Source organism: Toxotes jaculatrix, chromosome 3 (assembly GCF_017976425.1).
Source record: "Toxotes jaculatrix isolate fToxJac2 chromosome 3, fToxJac2.pri, whole genome shotgun sequence".
In the NCBI taxonomy this organism is placed as follows: Eukaryota; Metazoa; Chordata; class Actinopteri; family Toxotidae; genus Toxotes; species Toxotes jaculatrix.
The window spans coordinates 9,808,684-9,826,955 of record NC_054396.1 but is presented as its reverse complement, the minus strand read 5'-3'; the positions used below and the strand labels follow the sequence as shown (position 1 = coordinate 9,826,955).

The window sequence follows — 18,272 nt, the reverse complement described above, 5'->3', positions numbered from 1 at the left end:
ATCAATTTAAAATTGCTTGATATATTCAAAAACTTTTCTGAGCCATTCTCTCTTTTTGTAAAAGTTTTTCATTCCCCTATTGAAGCATTTCTTTTTTTGTTGTTTTTTTTTTTTTTTGTAACTCTTCACCACTGTGGAATGTTTCAGCTGCATACAGATGTCCACACACACACAGCTATACTTGTCGTTAACACTTTACATAGATGGGGGTCTCACACACATACATTTGTGCAGGTGTTTTTCTGTTTCTCCAGAGGAGACGTCTCCTCCTGCAATTCTTCCACCAACCCCCCACCCTGGTCTGAGAGGGGTGGGTGGTGCAATTCCACTAAGGCCTTGTAGAGCCCTGCACCCAATACACCTCCGATGGGGGGAGCAACTAGAGGCACCCACCACCACCCATTTCCAGCCCTGCACAGGAAAAGAGAGAGAACTATGAACGGATGAAATGTAATATTAGACAGGTAGATCAAGAAACAAAGTTTTCGTATTATATGTTATGTACTTACAACAACAGTGGTTATCTAATTATTAACAGAGATGTTTAGCCTCCGACTGACCCCAAGTTAAGGTGACATGTAGCAACAGCAAATCCTCCCCCAAAAAGCCAGTACATCCTTCAGGTATACCTGAACACATCAGTTCCCCAGCCTGCTATGGCAGTGAAGACCCTGGGTGCGATGTCTCTGGTGGGGTTGATAGCATAGCCGCTGTTGCTGCCCAGAGAAATGCCAATGAGCAGCACCAGCAGACCCACTGCGACAGGCTCGCTGCCTGCTGCGGCCGGTTTGTTCTTCTGGTCGGACAGAGCCATCAGGCACAGCAGCAGCATTGCTGTGCCAAACACCTGGCACACCCACAGGAACAAACATCACATAGAAACATATGTCAAGATTGCTGAGGGTGAAACAAAACAACAAAGAAAAGGTTTAGTGCAGAATGTGTCAGATGATAGTGATTTGGCACTATAATCCTTTAATCCAGTTTCATGGTTACCTGGTCGATGAATCCAGCCAGCAAAGAGAGGTACGGTGCAGGATAGGTGGCAAAGATGCCAGCCGTGGCCTTTATACCAGTTACAGTCAGGTTTCCTCCACAATAATCATGTATGGCCTCTGCATATGGAAACAACATTGTCAAAAGAAATACTCTTAGGTGTAAGACTACAGATGATAATACAGCAATGACATATGAGTAAGGTGTTCAGTGTGTAGAGTGATTGAATATGCAGTGTGCCCTCACCATAATAGACAGCATAAATTGTCCCTGCAGCCAGAAATGATCCCAATAGCTGCGCAAAAACATACACAGGCAACATCTTCCATGCAAGGCGACCAAATGTGCACATTGTGAATGACACTGCAGCATTCATATGAGCCCCTAATGGAGCAAGAAAGCATTAAAAATACAGTACGTGAGCTGTACAATGACTGTAATGACCTTTAAGGATTTTTATTAAGGTAGGGTTTACGAGGGTCAACTCCCATACCTGAGACTTTCCCTCCAACATGTACCCCCATACCGACACCCAGTGCAAAACCCAGGTTGATGCTGAGGTATTGTCCAAATTCTCCCTGTCCTGTCACTACCTGGGCCACAGACCCCAGGCCAAACACCTGGACTCAGAGAGAACCAACAATTCACAGGCAAGGTCACAGATGATGATTACAGAGCAGGACAAACTCACAGACAGTCTAATTTCGGGGAAAGCATCCCAATAAGCAGGATACGTAAACAGATGATGGACATTCAATAAACACACTGAGTTGTGCCAGTTAAATACGTGTCAGTCAGCTGATGAGAGTTCAAGCGAAGAATAAGTGTTTTGTTTAGAAAATTTTCACTATGGTGCTGCATTTACAAATGCTAAAGAAGTTGAACTGAAGCATTTTCTCTCTTTCATTTAACTTTTAACTCTGAAAGAGACTGTGGGCAAAAAAAGAAAAAAAAATGCTGACACTGAAAAACATTCAGGAAACAGGAAAAGAGTGGTTCCTCCTACAAAAGTCATGCATATTTGGGTAAGAATTATTTTGTGTGCAAACACAGCAAGTTTAAGTCTTTATATGAAACACAATACGCCAGTGTGTGCTCACATGCTTATCTACAGCATGTGTTCACCATACGTGTGTGTGTGTGTATTTCTTCCAGTGTTGTAGGCATAGGGTTTATTGTAACAGCTGACAGATAACATGTGACTTTTGCACTCCTCTCCATGTGGCCCACTGTGTGACCATTCCTCTGGTAACACTAGATTTCCTGGTTCACCCACTTGAACCCACCAATCCCCACCCACGACCCTTGCCATGTGACTGTGAAACGTGCTTATGTGTTTGGAAGACAGGGCATGTTATCAGGGTCAAGAGCATGACATTAATAATTAATGGCATATGGTCGTCTGAGATAAGCATACCACGATGTTCAAAACAGAAGGAAGAGCTCAAAAGTGAAAAGCAGTCATCAGTATCAATGTTAGAAATAAATTTCAAATCACACACTATTACAACAAATGCTGTAGACATCTTTTATAATAAACTCTTTCTTACCATCATGACATATGTGCAAAGGGATTCAGCAAGTCCCACACGAACAAGTTTGTTCTTTAGCCAAACTTTGGGTCGAGTTATTTTAACTCCTTTCCGCTGAGCGACTCCTAGTTCTACTGACTGCACCAAGTCCTTCATTTTCTCTTCTTTTCCCCTTTTGTTTTAGAGGAGTTTTATTTTTTGATTTAGCTAAAAAGAGCTCACATATACAGCCCCTTGAAGAATTTATGAGGTTCCTCCCATATCAGACAGTAGTCCTCTAGATGGTTTCTGGCTGTTTCCCCTTTCTCCTCTTACTTCTCACGTCACTTTCTTTCTCTCTCTCTCTCTCTCTCTCTCTCTCTCTCTCTCTCTCTCTGTCACTCAGACCCAGTGGGATGTGTGCACATTTTATAGCCTTGAACCCCCCCACTGCCACCACCACCCCTCCCACCCCTGGATATGCTGAAACACACTGTCAGACACATCCTCCAATGACTGTGCATTATTTTAGGATACTTGGCCAATAAGGAAAAGGGTTGAAAACTCAGCCTGCTGTAGAAACCAGAAATATAAGCTCACACCTCTAAAGGTTTTTTATGTCTTTCCTTCCACTTCCTACTATTTTATGGTGGTTTTTACTTTTATACTTATTTACTTCCTCCTTCTTAACTGTGTCTTGAGCAATTGTAAGCAATTTCCCCTCGGGGATCGATAAACTTTTTCTGATTCTGATTAATTATTGATAGCAAATCCTCAGTAAAACCTCCCTAATGTAAGGCTCTGTTCATGGCATGCAGATGTTTCAGTTTTAACGATTTATCAGTGAATCTATATCTGCAACATGTACAAGTTTACAGTGGCAATAATTAATTGACAAACACAAATGTTCCTCTGTAAAATGTATTATATATCTCAGGTTGTTAACTGGTTAATGTTGCTGTGCAGAGACAATTTAAAATGTCATCATTTGTGTGTTTCTTAATCTTTCATAGACAACATAACACTGAGTTTAATATTGTTTAAGTGTACAATTCTTACTCTGTTAACTCCACTGTTATTGTGTGGAAATGTGTTGGAACATTTTACCTTTAAATACCAGGATTATACTGGACTTTGGGGGGAAACAATCAAAGCAACAAATATTATTGATTACACAAGAGTGTCATCGACCACAGTCACACATTATCTGCATTTCAGGGTGAAAAAATACAAAATTGGATGTGCCGTCAAAACCAAGTATGCTTATCCCGTCTGAAACGTTGCTCTTTTCATTTGACTACTATCTGATTGTTGTAAATTAGATCTTTGATACAATGAGTTTACTGTTATTCCTATTACTGAAAAAAAAAACTCAGTAGAGATGTAATCTGTGGTCACAAACAGACATCTTTAACTGAGCAGAGACTGAGCACAGTTCTGCTCAGTCTTGCAGATTATTTGTAGATGGCCGACAGTCTATGGATAATACACTCATCTAATTCTTAAAGAAAAATCTCAATACAAGGGCAAATCTGTAATTGAAATCCATACATTGCAGCAGTTTAAGCTGCACTGATTATCGATATTTAAGTTTCACATTTAAGAAACATTAAACTGGATTAGAAATGACATTAAAAAATGCAGATCAATATGTATTGTTTTCACTATGCTTTTTCTTAATTAGGCGGTGTACAATGTATCTCACTATGCAACTACAACAGTAGTAAACTCCCTATCAAACCCTCTAACTGTGTGTTGCTCTTTCGGCTGTATGGCTGTATGGGCTTCAGCTTTAGTTACTCCTCTTCCTCCTCCTCCTCCTCCTCCTCCCCTTCCTCTTCCTCTGTGCAGTTGGCTGGTGAATCTGAAGATCTACAGCCAATTATGGCCCATCTGGGGGTATGTTAAGGCTGAGCTGCATTTCCAGGCTCCTTGGAGACATTTGTTGCATGTTCACACCAAGAGTATTTGTTTATTGTGAGCTATTTGCTCAGGAATTAGTCCCTGGCTGTTTTTTTCTCAGGAAATTTTTTTTTGGTTTTTTTTTTTGTTGTTGATTTTTTTTTAAGGTGCAGTGTGAAGACCCCTTTTGGCCACAGAAGAACAAAATACTTTCACATATTTGATCTTACAAACACAATGCAGTTACTGTAAAACACAGAATCTAAACAATGTTGCCTTCTCCTACTGGGAGCCACACACAGCCAATCCCACTTCCTCTAAACACTCATTAATCAAGACAATAGGAGTGCTTTGTTTTTAGTGAAGTGAGCTGCAGAAAATGCTTTTTGGACTTTTTTGGCTTTTTGGGGTTTTTTTTTTTTTGCTTGTTTTAGTTATATTACAGCTGTTGACACTGAGAAAAACTGACATCCATGCCTTTCTAATCTTTCTTGCCCTTTCTGTTTTGCTTTCACTGCAAACTAGCGCTGACATGCTCTTTACACTGCCTGTGCACTATCGATGTAGCTGGGTACAAAAGACCACACCTGACACTCTGATCATGGGTTTGGTCAGAAGTTCAACAGACTACAGCCTGTCATCCCACAGAGGTCAGAGCAGCGATGCTTTTCCTCCAAACAAGGTCTACTGTGGAGTGACTCTTTAAGTGATGGTATCATCACTTGTAATGTCTATGAAACGTAAATAAAAATCTAATTTCATCAGTTATGTAAATATAGGCCTAATATAGGCCTAATTAATTAATTAATTAATTTACAGTACAGTACTAACGCACAAGTAGAAATGACAGAATTATTACAAAGTAAAATACTCCATAGATTCATCAGCTAAAGTACACGGCCAAATATGAAGCCAAAGGGTAATAATTAAGTAGCATAATTTGCCCAGCTCCATTTCAGCACCACTCCAACTTGTTAGCATGTATTGCCCTCTACTGGCCAAAGGGTGTTGCTGAGCATGTGCATCCCTCTGTGGCCACAATTTGCAATCTTCCAGTGGCAACTTCCAGTTTGACAGTGCACCATGTAACAAAGCAAAGGTGACAATGGGTTCAGTGAACCTCAGTAGCCTCCCTTTAGGATGTGATAGAACAGACATCCAGTGCAATCAGTGCCACGAAGAACTGGGGCTATTTTCAGAGTGAAACACAACTCTAAATGAAGGCTGATGTTGCTCCATGTCTGCTGACTGTGCAAATAAACAAGTGCAATTGCTTACTAAGTTTTTTTTAATTAAACAAATTTAAAAAAGGCTGGACTCCGCGTCCAACCTTCAAAAATAAATCAATACTTAGTGGACTATTCATGTACTGAACTACTGTTTCATGACTGCTATGAAAGATACATATGTTCTAACCATTAACTATTGTCGACTCAACTGCACAGTGGACTAAACCATATGAATCTTTCTGAAGGGGGAAGACCTCTGAAATATTGTTTTAGATACAAGAAAAAGTCGATTGAATTATTTATTATTATACAAAAGCATTAGCTTAGTCACAACGTTAATAATGTAAAAACAAACTTTTAACTTGCAAACTTGCAAACTCGAGAGTCATAATGCATGGTGCAGTAATGCGAAACATACATTAGTGAACAACACCTCACAGTTCCATTTAACTAAGACTTAAACATTTCATTCATATTCAAATATCACTGTAAGATTCGCTTGGCTGGTTTATGATTAGCTCATAGATCCAGATCCAGATCTGCTGACAAAAGAAGAATCTGACCTTTGAAACAAAGATCAGCAAAGCCAGACACTCTCCTGAAAGGAAACTATTTTATTTAGACTTTAAGCAACTGTGAACGCCCCCTGCCCAAACGGCAAACGATTGTGGCTCTGCATAAAATTATCACCGGGAGGTCTAACCTTGTTGAGGATTGTAGTCACACCTACTTGAAGTGACATTAGAGAGTTCCTGTCGCAGCTTTCTCTCGGTTCTTGCTGCCAGACGCTCCACTCTGACAGTAATATGATTTGGTTACTGTGCCACCCAGTCTGGGCTTTTTCCACCGCGCTGCTTGCGCTTGTCGTGCGCCTGCAGCGGAGAGGGAGCTGGGACCCGCAGGCATGCAAAGTGCAGCTGAAAGGGAAGACTGCTATAGTGACAGGAGCCAATACAGGTGGGTTCAATTTGATCCTTTTCACACCTATGTACGGGATAATAGAGCGAGGTTGAAACCGTGACTTTATTTCTATCGCCTAACCTAAAAGTTTGAATAGTAACTGTGTGGATCCTTCTTGTGCGTTTTATGAAGCTCTGAATGGGCAGTTTAGGACTTTATTTGTAAAGGACATTTAGCTTTTCTTCAAGTTACAGACACTTTGAATTGAACAGAAAATATGGTCAAACTGTGCGCAGATTTGACTGTTAAGTTTCATAATGGCTGTACATGTAATCTGTGTGTAGTAAATATTAAGTGAAGTAAAGACAGTGACAGAAATGTAGGAAAAATCTCTTCTTACTGGATGAATTTGATAGGTTTAAGAATTGCTTTGGCAGCAAGAACTAACTGATCTTTAACCACTGTTACAAGTAAGCAAGTACCTGCATAACTCACAGCAGATGTTTAGATATGAATCTATTGAGCAATTTCTTATTAGATCATTCTGGATTATGTTAACTCTAATTGCTTGCAACTTCATAATTACCTTGCCATTTTGTGCCCCTACCATAACAAGTAGCAGATGGTGTTAGAAAGTAAATGTATTTCGACAAATCTCTCTTTGTCTCAAGCAATTGTTATATCTTTACTCATGGAAATCTGTGCTTTATAGACAGACAGACAGACAGACAGACAGATAGATAGATCATGCACAGCACATACTGTATATGCTGTATATTTATGCTAAAAAGATTAGACTATAGGGCATAAACCTGTTTGCTATTGTCTTGTATTTCTATTCTGAAGCCACTGCTCTTTAATTTTTAATGGAATAATTAATAGGGTGAGAATTCCCTCTGGCCTCTCAGATGAATATTTTGGTTACTTTGTGCCTTCTGTATTTATTTGAACTTCATCAAGTTAAGTTTAAGTTTATAAAAGCACCTGTTATGTGCCGCACAGTGGACACTGGCCACTGGACACTTTGTCTGGTAAAAGACGAAAGGTCTCTGGTGTTGGAACGAACAGGCAGATGATCCAGACCAGTGAGCAGGCAGAGCGAGTGTCCTCAGGAGGAGATGAAGACGGGAACAGCACTGAGCGTTGCAACTGAGAAGCAGGTGCAGGTGAACCTGAGACTGAACATAAATCAGAATGAGAGAGAGTCGGCTGCAGGTTATGTTAGTGAACTGACGATGTGGTGAACGGTGGAACAAAGGACCGGTGCTCCTATTCAAAAGTAGGTTGATCACGCCCAGGTAGACAGGAAAACAAACAGGGTGACAAACAAGAAACAAGAGGGAGGGGAAACATCAGGGATGAGGGATAGACTGTCTTTCATAGAAACACACTTCAAAGTGCTTTACAGGTTTATTTTAAAAAGCAAGGCATAGGTGGGATAGGGAAAGTAGAGAAGGGCAGAAGCACTAAAGTCAGCAGAGGCAACAACAAAATGCATGAGCAATAAGAATTAAGAGACAAATGTATCATTACTTTACGTGATTAGAAAGGTTGTGCTTTGTGAACTTTGAGGTCTGCTCAGGTTTGTAAATTTGGAGCTCATCCAATATACCTATAGTCTGAATTAGCTCCTGAGCAATTGTGTCCCATGAACAGGTTGTTGTTGGATGGGATGTTAAAAACACTGTAACTCTACACCTCTGAGAACACAGCTGAGTTCATAGCAGCTCTGGAAATCACTACCTTTAAAGTCAGAGCCCTTAAATCATTACCAGAGACTTAAAAAAATACAAAGCAGTCATCTTTATTAAATCATACTTTTGTATGATTTAAACAAGGATCCAACAGAGGGAAATGAGCCACATTGTGTAGATCTCCAGGTTTTGTTTCCAGACTCTTACTTTTCTGTTCACTTTCTTTCTTTCACTTTTCATTTCTTCCTCCTCCTCCCTTGATTTTTTTCTCTCTTTTGCTGTAAACCAGTCCTACATCCTCTCATTAAGCAACTGCCACTGCTTGGCAAGAGATGAGGATGAAATTTTAGGCTTGTTTTATTATCTGTTCTAAGCAGGTCTTTTATCTGATGTGGATTACACTTTCTGGAAATGTTACTGCGTCTTTTTCACCCTATCATTGATACTAGTTTTCCCTACGGCATTTGTGCCAAAGAACAACTGTTGGATGGCCTGACAAGATGGCCTCATCTCCACGCAAAAGCACCTGCTAAGACTATGCCCAACTGGTGGGCACACGTGTATACTTACCTGCAGATTGTTATGCAAACCAGGGGGTTGAAAGACGAGATGAAAGAAAGAGCAGAAAAAACGGGGCTCAAGAGGAGGCAGGAGAAATTGACTCTGGAAACACTGGAACAGATTACCTGTCATTAACCTGTCAAACATGCTCTCAGTGAGCAATAATTTGGATAAACTTATGATAAGAGCCGAGCATGACTTCCTGTATACGGAAGCAAGAGTGCACATTTTAATGATCTCTTTTATTCCTTTTTATCTCCAGCGGGAATTCAGCCAGATCATCGTCATACTTACTTAGGTATTACACTGATGCACTCACTCGCTCTGCAGACCAACCATATTAGTTTTGGGGGATTTTAATTCATGTAATTTATCTGAACACCTACCTACCCTTCAGCAATACTTGGACCGTCCCACTCATCCAAATTGGACAATGATCCCTGCTATGGGAATATCCCAGATGCTTGTGGAGTGATATGCAGGTCTCCCCACAGAGAATCTAACCACAATGTAATTCATGTCTTGGCTATGTGAGGTTGTGGTGAAGACAGTGAAACCTGTTGCTAAGCAAATACAGGTGTGGAGACAAACTCAGGGACTGCTTCAAGATAACTAATTGGGACATTTTCTTTCAGTCTTGTCAGGGTGCTGATGAACTCAAACAGTATCACCTTGTACATTGTGTCTGAAACTAAAACTGTGCAAATGTTTTTCTAGTCAGTCATGGTTCTCAAAACAGCTTAAAATCTGTCTCAGTGAAAGCAAGACTGCTTTCTGCAATATGGAGTTACTGAGTGAGAAACTGTTCATTCCCTAAGGGGGGGAATTCTTTTAGACAATAACTTTCAACAGGTAATATAAGATACGTGTGAGTGTGATGGTCTTGCAAATGATGGCACATGAAAAAATCTCCCTGTAGAAACATCAGTTGTTATCAGTGAGGATGATGTTGCTGCAAATCTTTTCAGACAAGAACAAAACCACTGGCCCAGACAGTCTAAAAGCCTGTCTTCTCAAAGACTGTGGTCCTCAACTAAGAGGCGTTTCAGTCCCTCCCAGAAACACACACAGGAGTCAGAATCATGGACATTCTCAATAATCAGGCCTGTGCCAAATGATTTTTGGCCTTTTGCACTAACCTCCATGCTGCGTAAAACCATGGAGTCAGATCTGGCCGGTCATTTGACCACCACTGTGGCCACCATGCTGGATCTACACCAGTTCAAATATTAGAGTGACAGAGACAAGGACGATACTGTGCTGATTCGGTTTATCCATCCAATATAATCTGCCAGGGTTCTATTAGTCGGTTTTATCTCATCTTTAAACTGAGTGAAGACACATATTTTCCCAAAAAGCTCATTGATCACAACATTAATAGAGGGTTAGTTCTCTGGATCAGAGATTTTCTCTCCTGCTGCCCACAGAGGGTCTTTGTCAAGGGGATCCTGTCAGATGTGATCACTCTAAACTCAGATCTCTCACAAGGCTGTATTCTCTCTCTTTTTACCAGCGAATTCTTGATAAATGTGAAACACTTCAAACTATTTAAGTATGCTGATATTACGGTCTTAGTTGGCCTCCTATAAAAAACAAAAAACAGACCCTTTAGCTGAAGCTGCCTATTTGACTCACACTAACACCCTTCAAACATGGTGTGACATTAGCCAACTAGAAATCAATATGGCCAAGACAAAAGCATTAATTATCTGCACAAAACAACATCTGAAAACATGCAGTTTCACTTGATGGGCAACATTGTGACAGTGGAAAACTTTAAATTCCTTGGTGCAGCTCAGGACTCCCGGGTGAGAAAATACAGTATATCTTCAAGAGATGCTCACAGTGACTTTAACTTCTTAGAAGACTCTGCAGTCTCATTGTTAGCAGATTTTAAAACTAGTGTACAAAACTTTTATTGAAAGTGTTCTAACATTTCACCTTCCTGCTCATTACAGTCACCTAAACTGTAGATCTAAGAATAAACTTTCCAGGGTTGTGTCAGAGACAAGCAAAATAGTTGGAAAACCCCCTGAAGCCATTACAGAGAGGAAAAGGAAGGTGAGGAATATCCTGGAAGATAGCTCCCATCCTCTCTGCAGCCAGTTTGAGCCTCTGAACTCTGTGTGACTGATGAGATTTAAGCCACTGACATGAACTGTTTTGAGTGTGTGATGTGGTCTTGTTCATGCGTTTGTTATACTAACCTGTGTAATCTGTGTTCGCTGATTTATTTATTTTTTTCACAGAGCAACATCAGTATTCATTTGGTTGGATTTTTTTTTCAGGAATATAAGTTTGATATTTGCTCTCCTCTTAGCTTAGCTCTGTTTTGGTCTCCACCAACTCCTGAGGGAAATATCTGGCTCTTTAGCTTCCTCTGCCTTTGTTGAGTTCAGAGGAACTTCAGAGTTGAATGGTAATTCAGTCCAATTCAATTCAGTATGCTTTATTGGCATGAAGGTCATCAGCACAGTTCAGGAATTTAGCTTCCTTATTGTTAAGCTAGGTCATTAATGTAGATCATTGTTTAACTGTTTAGGTTGAAAGTGTACAGTGAGGGTTTATTAATTAGACCAGTGATTTCAGGTTAAATTATTATACCAAGTGCATTTGTATTGATTATTTATTTTATGTGATTTACAGGGCTCAGGTTCTGTTATTGTCTTATGGACAGTTGGTTTTAAAGAGACACCTGGTACTGATTTGGTAGTGGGGTCTGCGTTCTGGCAGTGAAGGCACTAATGAGGGAGAGGTGCATGTCAGCGATGACGTAGTCGACTACACTAGCCAGCAGGATCATTCCTTCCAGTTCACATCCTGTTCATTTAAATCTGCCAGGAACAGGATGTTACCTTGTTCCTGGCAATGTGGGATTTCTCTATGTAGATTTTCAAGAGTTTTCATCATAATGGGATGGCTCAAGGGGGAAAATGAAGACACATTTGGGAATATTTTTGTTTAACTTAAGCCAGGTCTGGCTTTATTTAATTCTTTTAGATGGGATGATAGGTCCTCTTCATACCACAATATAACCCTTCCCGAATCTCTGCCTTAACCTAAATTGTGTAATGACTGGTTTATTCACTGAGAAACACTGTGCCTCCACATCCAATTGTTTAGCAAAATCATTTGATGGAGCTAATTGTTCCATACTTCAAAGATTATCTTCTGTAAGACTGAGAAGTGCTGCCCAAAACACATTTATGCGTGAGGATGGGATCAGCTGTTGTAAGTAAGACATAACTCACATGAACAAGGCATTTCCTGTGCTGCTCACAATTTACACAAATGTTCACTATTTAAATACATTTTATTTTTTATAACTTTGATACATTTTAATTTTCATTAACATCCACTATGGTCAATACTTTATCATACTGTGTTGTGGAGTCTATGCAGTCACTCACTGAAAAATTACAACTACAACTTTAATGTTAAACTTTTAAACTTTCTTTATTGTGCTCCTATTAAAGTCACAGTGTAGAATTTGAACACAATTTTCAGTGATAAGATTGGTTAACCTTCCCTGGTTGAGAGAGATGGATAAAAAACGCTGGTATTTATCTATCTACCAAGTCTGAAAATGCCATCTTTTATCTGATGTTTGCTGTGCTGGAACTTTGACCCACCATTACAGTATCCTTTCCAAATGACTAGCTGCTATTTCAGGATCCTTTCAGAATCTCTAAGATAAATCTCAGCCTTCCCTCCTGACTGAGGAAAGGCTGAGAATTATCTTAGAGATCAATCGATGGAGCCACCAAAATCCACAAAACTCCACAGAGAGAGGAGTGAGATTTAAAACCAGGATGTTCTAGATGTGAGACTTTTCCCACTGTGCTATGCAAGTTTGTCATAGATAGGGTAGACAAACAGAAAGTATCCAAGCTTACCGTGTTTTGTAAGAACTACAGGGTTTTTGCTTTTGTGCCGTAAAAACAGCAAAGCTCAACGTTGGGACCTGATAATAGAGAGGTGAAAGTAATTCTGATTTATTGCAACTCTCAGTTCAAACCTTTCAAACAATATCTGCTTTAGTTGGTTTCAGTGCATTTATATTTTTCCATTTTCAAAAAAAAGCATATCCTTATCAGCTGTATGGACATTTTTGTTATCAAGTAGTGCAAACAAACATTTGCTCTCTTCCTAGGAATTGGGAAGTTCATCGCCCTGGACTTTGCACGACGTGGGGCCCGTGTTATCCTGGCCTGTCGAAGCCAAGAAAAGGGAACAGCAGCACTCAAAGAAATCAGGGAGAAAACAGGAAACTCTGACGTCCACCTCCGTCTGGTGGACCTGTCTTCTCTGGACTCTGTCAGGAAATTTGCTAAGGGGATTCTTGAGGAGGAGAAAGCTCTCCACATCCTCGTCAACAATGCTGGAGTATCAGGTGGCGTATGCTCCCACACACAGCAGAAACTGAACTTTTTTTTTTTAAAGATTGATTTAAGATTGAGATAGACAGAGAAGGCAGGGGAGAGAGAGGAGATGACATGCTGCAATAGGCCGTGGTAAGGACTCAACCTTGATCTGTGGTACGCGCTCTATCAAGTGAGCTACTCGGGTTGCTGGAATAATTTGTTTTAAAGCTGCACTGTGAAAGAACGAAAAAACTCAGTAACAGTCAGTAATTGGCCATCTGCCCCACATCTGGATGCAAAGAACAAGATGTGCCTCTACGCTCTCTGAGTCTCACTGACACCCAATGATGTTTCTGGGACAAATAATTCAAAACAAACACGGCTTCAAAAAAAAAAAGATAATATGGAATGGTTAGTTTCTCAAACTTGACAAAGCTCCCCTCCAGAGCACCACACCAACTTAAACAACTGTTCACAGGTTGAGGAGGATTCTCCACGCTGAGTTACATGTTGGTGGACTTCCCATTAAAGCTAGGGTATGCCACCGGGGACTGAGTAAATCATTGTTGTCATAACTGACAAAACAGCTGTGTGTGTTATGTGTAAGTAAGGTGAAGCTTAGGGCTGGAGTTAGTTAGAGAATGCATTGCAGGAGTGAAGGACACATAACTATAGAAGTACAAAAGTGTTTGTTTTGTGCATGCGTACATTTGTATGTCTAACTTGTAAAATCCGATTGCAAATGACACTTTAAAAAATTAAAATAAATAATTGTTCAGGTTTACCCAGGCAGCTGACGGACGATGGATTTGACGTTTCTTTTGCCACCAACCACCTGGGGCCGTTCCTCCTCACCAACCTGCTGCTAGGTAAGACTGTGTGGTCTCTGTTGAATACAGAAGGGATTTTGTTAATGTGAAATGATGACTATTTTCCATCACTAACTCATGTTTCTCTTTCCTTTCCTCGCTCGGCGTGTCTCTGTCACATTCCAGATCTGATGAAACGTTCAGCGCCGGCGCGTATTGTCACCCTCAGCTCAGTCAACCATAAGAAGGGTGAAGTGGACTTCTCTCATTTTCATGGAGAGAACCTCAAGTATCACATGGATACAGTCTACAACAACACTAAGCTGCACAATGTCATCTGTACCACTGAGTTAGCACGCCGGCTACAGGGGACAGGTAGGCTGAAATCAAGGTTATTATGATTATCACTCACAGTATATGGTGTTTCCTGTTGAATAAGTGCTGCAGAAAATGCATGACAATGCAACTCAAGTGCCTGTCATTTCGGTTGGGTGTTAGTAGCAGCTAATGCAGCTCACCTCTTTCTTACTTCACAAACCCTGACTTTTGAAGTTTTCAAACTTGAAGTTTCTAACCGACATGGACTCAAGCGATGTCACTTGAGGCAGTTTATCAAACTTCACATAGCTCCATCTGGAGCCACAAAAGGTTTTATACAACTTTTCTCACATATGTGGTAGTACTCTCTGAGAAAGACATGTAAAAAAAAAAACAGACTTCATCATTTTATTTTAAATACTGAATGTTGTAACATGATGCTCAAAGCTCTCCTCCTTTAGCACCACCACTGTGACTTATCTTGTGAGCTTCATTTGTCAAGAACAAGTTTGTTTATGCATCTCTATGCTCTGTGCTCCTCTTGTAAACCACTACATTCATGGTGGTTTTGTCACATCTCAGACTAAACAGTATCTGTCCACTGTTGTAAACTCAGTACATTTTTCAGAGAAATGAAAAGATTTTTTTTTTTTGTAATCGTCCCTTTTAACTCATGTTTAGCTTCCCCAAGGGACACAGATGAAGGCACTCAGGGATTCAAGCTATTCACAGAGCAGTGCAGCTGAAAGTGATTTTCCCCTTTTAGAGTGGAAATGATCTACAGAGCGAGGTCTGCGTCCAGAGATTTGCTCCTTCAGTTTTAGTTTTAGCTCTATCTCCCTCTCTCTCTCTTTGCTCACAATGTAATATGTGTGTGTGTGTCTGTTTATGTACGTATAGGTGTCACTGCGAACTCAGTCCACCCTGGTATTGTCATGACCGAAGTGATGAGACACTATCCATTTACAATTCGTTGCCTTTTCAACCTCATTGGGTTTTTCTTTTTCAAGGTGAGTACACTGTTGCGTTTTATTGCGCTCTCAGTGGCCACATAATTCCTCATGCCAGGTTGAATGTGACTAGCAGCTGTTGTTATATAAATACTTTCTCACCCACCAGATTACAGAGTATCCTGAGAGACTGGTTTGGTAGAGTTTATATTATGAATTTTTATGAAGTCATCCGTCACGTTTGATAGTCTGCATGCTTGAACTTACGTGACAGAGGAGTTTAGTTTTATGAAACACGCTTTATTAAAAGTATGTGGCCCTGTTGAGAGAGCTGACCATTTCATTGTGTTCCCGTTGAAATGGATCACTTAAAAGTTAAATAAATTTGGAAACTCTGTGAGTTTGAAATGATAAATAGTCCTTCAGTAAGGGTTCACGGAAATAATGAACTAAGATTTGGCCCAAACCTTGATTAACAGTCAGGGTTGTTAGCTTATGAGCATGCATGCGGCCATGTTTCAAGCACTGGCTGAAAATTGTGTGTAAATACACAGACACACAGATAAGCTGCAACATAGTTTTTAGTTTTAATGTTGCGGCTGATCGATGTATGTTATTGCAACCATTAGATTCGGCTGCCAGAGCATGAGCTCAGTGCGCAGACCAGCTCATTTGCTGGAAAACCCAAGAAAACAAGCTGAAGTATTCACACATGTTTCACAGCTCATCCATAACGAAAACTGCACAATATGGACTAAATTTAGAGCTCGGTTCAAACAGCAACAACTGTTCCAAAAATCCTTCATCAGGAAAGGCTTCAGGAAAGGTGAATACTGTGCCTAGCTGGTTAAAGTAATGGCTTGGCCTTTCTTTAAAATGAGACTACATATTTTTTAAGAATCTACACGTTTTGTAGGGTTGAGTGTCTCAGACAAAGTAGGTCAGAAACTACTGAGACACAGATTAACACTTGTTAAACTTGAGTCGTTGCTTTTAATATTTTTGGAGAAAATCTTTTTGAAATCGCTGTCCCTCCAGTCTTCAGCTCACAGTCATCAGTAGACAGATGATGTCTTGGCCTTTTGCCCTCAGTCTGGTGTTCAATAAGTTAAACTGTGTTGAGATCAGACAATTGACTCGTCCAGTCAAGAACATTCCAGCACTGGTCCATAAAACACTCCCTGCGTGAAAGATAGTCTTTGTCCTTTGTCCAGTGGCGCATTATTCAGTGAGCTGTGATGCATTCACTTGACTCTGAGCAGACAGAATATTTCTAACAACATGTACATTCATACTTCTGCTCTCTGCAGCATGCACTCATTTCTCTGGTGAAGGACTCAACACCAACAGTCTGCCTCACTTCATGAATAATCATGACGTCAGCTTTTCCTTTTTCTTCACATTTTCATCTTTGCATTGGTCTGGTAAAGGTTTCATGAGTCCATAACACTTTTTCCAACTGAAAGGCTTTTACAGCTCTTTATTGGTTTATTGATTTATTTATTTTTGGTTCTTGTGGTGTAACCAGTGAGGACATGCTCTTATATTCTTGTCTTGGTGGTAACCTTGAACATACCACACTAACTGCTGACATCTGTGAACACAGTAGAGCCCTGAGATGATGACACAATCATTCAGGTTGTAAAAAAAAAAAAAGGCAACAATTTTCATAATAATTTCATCATACTACCTAAATAATTTTATTTGGAGGTGAAAGAGGGTGCACCCAAAATGTTGCTACAACCTCCCCCACTGCACAGGAAAACTGTCAAAACTATGAAAACGGTGTGCTGCTGAACTGATGTAAACATGGGAGGTGAAAGTTGAACTAAGAAGTTATTCTGTAAACTATGATGGATTTTATAACAGACAATTTTTGGTTAACAATTTAACAGAGTCTTTTAATAAGTTTGGCAACCTGGGTTTGTTTTTTAAAAAAAAAAACTGCCTGAATGTCTGACCGCTGGTGTTTCTTATAAAGGATACTGTAATGTTCACAGATCTCAGTGACCGATATGAGAACAATGTTATTACAAACAGGAAACGCAGAAGGACAGAGCAAAAATGCCTGACTGACAGCGCTGTATTATATGCACACCCATCACATTGTTGTTTAAATGTGTGTGTGTGTGTGCACAAATATTTTGTTTCCTGGAATTACATGATGCTGTTATCATCACTACATGATGATAACAGCATCATGTAGTGCGTCATCTGCATTCAAGTTTGCGTTAATGTACGCTTTGACATCTGGGATCCATCCCCAGATGAAGCCTGTTGAGCGGCTGTCTTTCCTCCACCACTCTCAGAGATCAAACTCTTGGCCCAGATCTCCCCCCTCAGCTCTGTTAAGGATCTGTGACCAGTATCTGTGGGGGTGGACAGTGTCTGCTCAACACCTGGTTATTCTAGACCCACATCAGGGCAGAGGTTACAAAGACTTCCTGAGATATCTTAAACTGTATTGTCTCTTTTGTTTTTTACTGTTTTTATTGTGTATGTAAATAAAATGTATTATTATTATTATATTTATCTGTAGTTTCTGTCAGCTGTAATCTCACATTTCCTCTCCTCCATCCTTGTCCCCCTCTCAGTCTCCAGAAGAGGGTGCAGTCAGCTCAATCTACTGTGCGGTAGCGGAAGAGACCGAGGGGATAACAGGGAAGTATTTTGACAGCGACTGCTCCCTGGTTCTTCCCGCCCCTTTAGCACGAGACCCTGCCCTTGCGGTCAAGGACTTTGAGTTCTGCGAGAGACTGACATCAAAGCTCTGAAACAACTATCAGGCTAATGGAGGCTTGATAACAGAAACGGGGCCACATTCCACCCTCTTAGTTCAGGGCTTCAGCGAAGGAATACTGATAAGTCAGACAGCTGGTTTGCACAAAGCTGTCTTTAAAATCAGCAGAAACAACAAAGCTTTATTACTCTTTTTTGCACTGGTTTGAATAATATGGTAAACATGGTTATTTGCTTAATAAAGTAATTTTCATAGCAACGGTCGTGTTGTCTGAGTTATTGTCATTCATTCGTTTTTT

General features: G+C 40.3%; 2 protein-coding genes across 3 annotated transcripts; one reads left to right on the top strand and one right to left on the bottom strand.

Annotated features, from left to right (window-relative positions):
* Positions 1 to 52: 52 nt before the first annotated feature.
* Positions 53 to 2,890, bottom strand: aqp7 (aquaporin 7). Of its 2 annotated transcripts, none has more exons than XM_041033801.1 (6): positions 2,547 to 2,890; positions 1,490 to 1,616; positions 1,243 to 1,380; positions 997 to 1,133; positions 630 to 847; positions 53 to 411 (listed from the first exon to the last, which is right to left on the bottom strand). In XM_041033801.1, exons 1-6 carry the CDS (start codon positions 2,682 to 2,684, stop codon positions 213 to 215), a joined length of 957 nt encoding a protein of 318 aa, XP_040889735.1. In that variant the 5' UTR covers positions 2,685 to 2,890; the 3' UTR covers positions 53 to 212. The 2 variants fall into 2 exon arrangements, with proteins under 2 accessions (XP_040889735.1, XP_040889736.1); XM_041033802.1 differs by having other exon boundaries at positions 997 to 1,115.
* Positions 2,891 to 6,242: 3,352 nt separating this feature from the next.
* On the top strand, positions 6,243 to 18,226 carry zgc:64106 (uncharacterized protein LOC393348 homolog). Its single transcript, XM_041034641.1, has 6 exons — positions 6,243 to 6,595; positions 12,947 to 13,186; positions 13,937 to 14,026; positions 14,153 to 14,341; positions 15,185 to 15,294; positions 17,829 to 18,226. Exons 1-6 carry the CDS (start codon positions 6,445 to 6,447, stop codon positions 18,006 to 18,008), a joined length of 960 nt encoding a protein of 319 aa, XP_040890575.1. The 5' UTR covers positions 6,243 to 6,444; the 3' UTR covers positions 18,009 to 18,226.
* The last annotated feature ends 46 nt before the right edge of the window (positions 18,227 to 18,272 follow it).

What these genes read in the sequence shown, in the direction of transcription:
- aqp7 (XM_041033801.1), bottom strand. Translation starts at nt 2,684, where the DNA reads ATGAAGGACTTGGTGCAGTCAGTAGAACTAGGAGTCGCTCAGCGGAAA. An exon ending in TGTTGGAGGGAAAGTCTCAG is followed by an intron (nt 1,381 to 1,489) that starts GTATGGGAGTTG and finishes TTGCTCCATTAG; the next exon opens with GGGCTCATATGAATGCTGCA. An exon ending in TGGGGAACTGATGTGTTCAG is followed by an intron (nt 412 to 629) that starts GTATACCTGAAG and finishes TTTCCTGTGCAG; the next exon opens with GGCTGGAAATGGGTGGTGGT.
- zgc:64106 (XM_041034641.1), top strand. Translation starts at nt 6,445, where the DNA reads ATGATTTGGTTACTGTGCCACCCAGTCTGGGCTTTTTCCACCGCGCTG. An exon ending in AGTGACAGGAGCCAATACAG is followed by an intron (nt 6,596 to 12,946) that starts GTGGGTTCAATT and finishes CTCTCTTCCTAG; the next exon opens with GAATTGGGAAGTTCATCGCC. An exon ending in ACGCCGGCTACAGGGGACAG is followed by an intron (nt 14,342 to 15,184) that starts GTAGGCTGAAAT and finishes ATGTACGTATAG; the next exon opens with GTGTCACTGCGAACTCAGTC.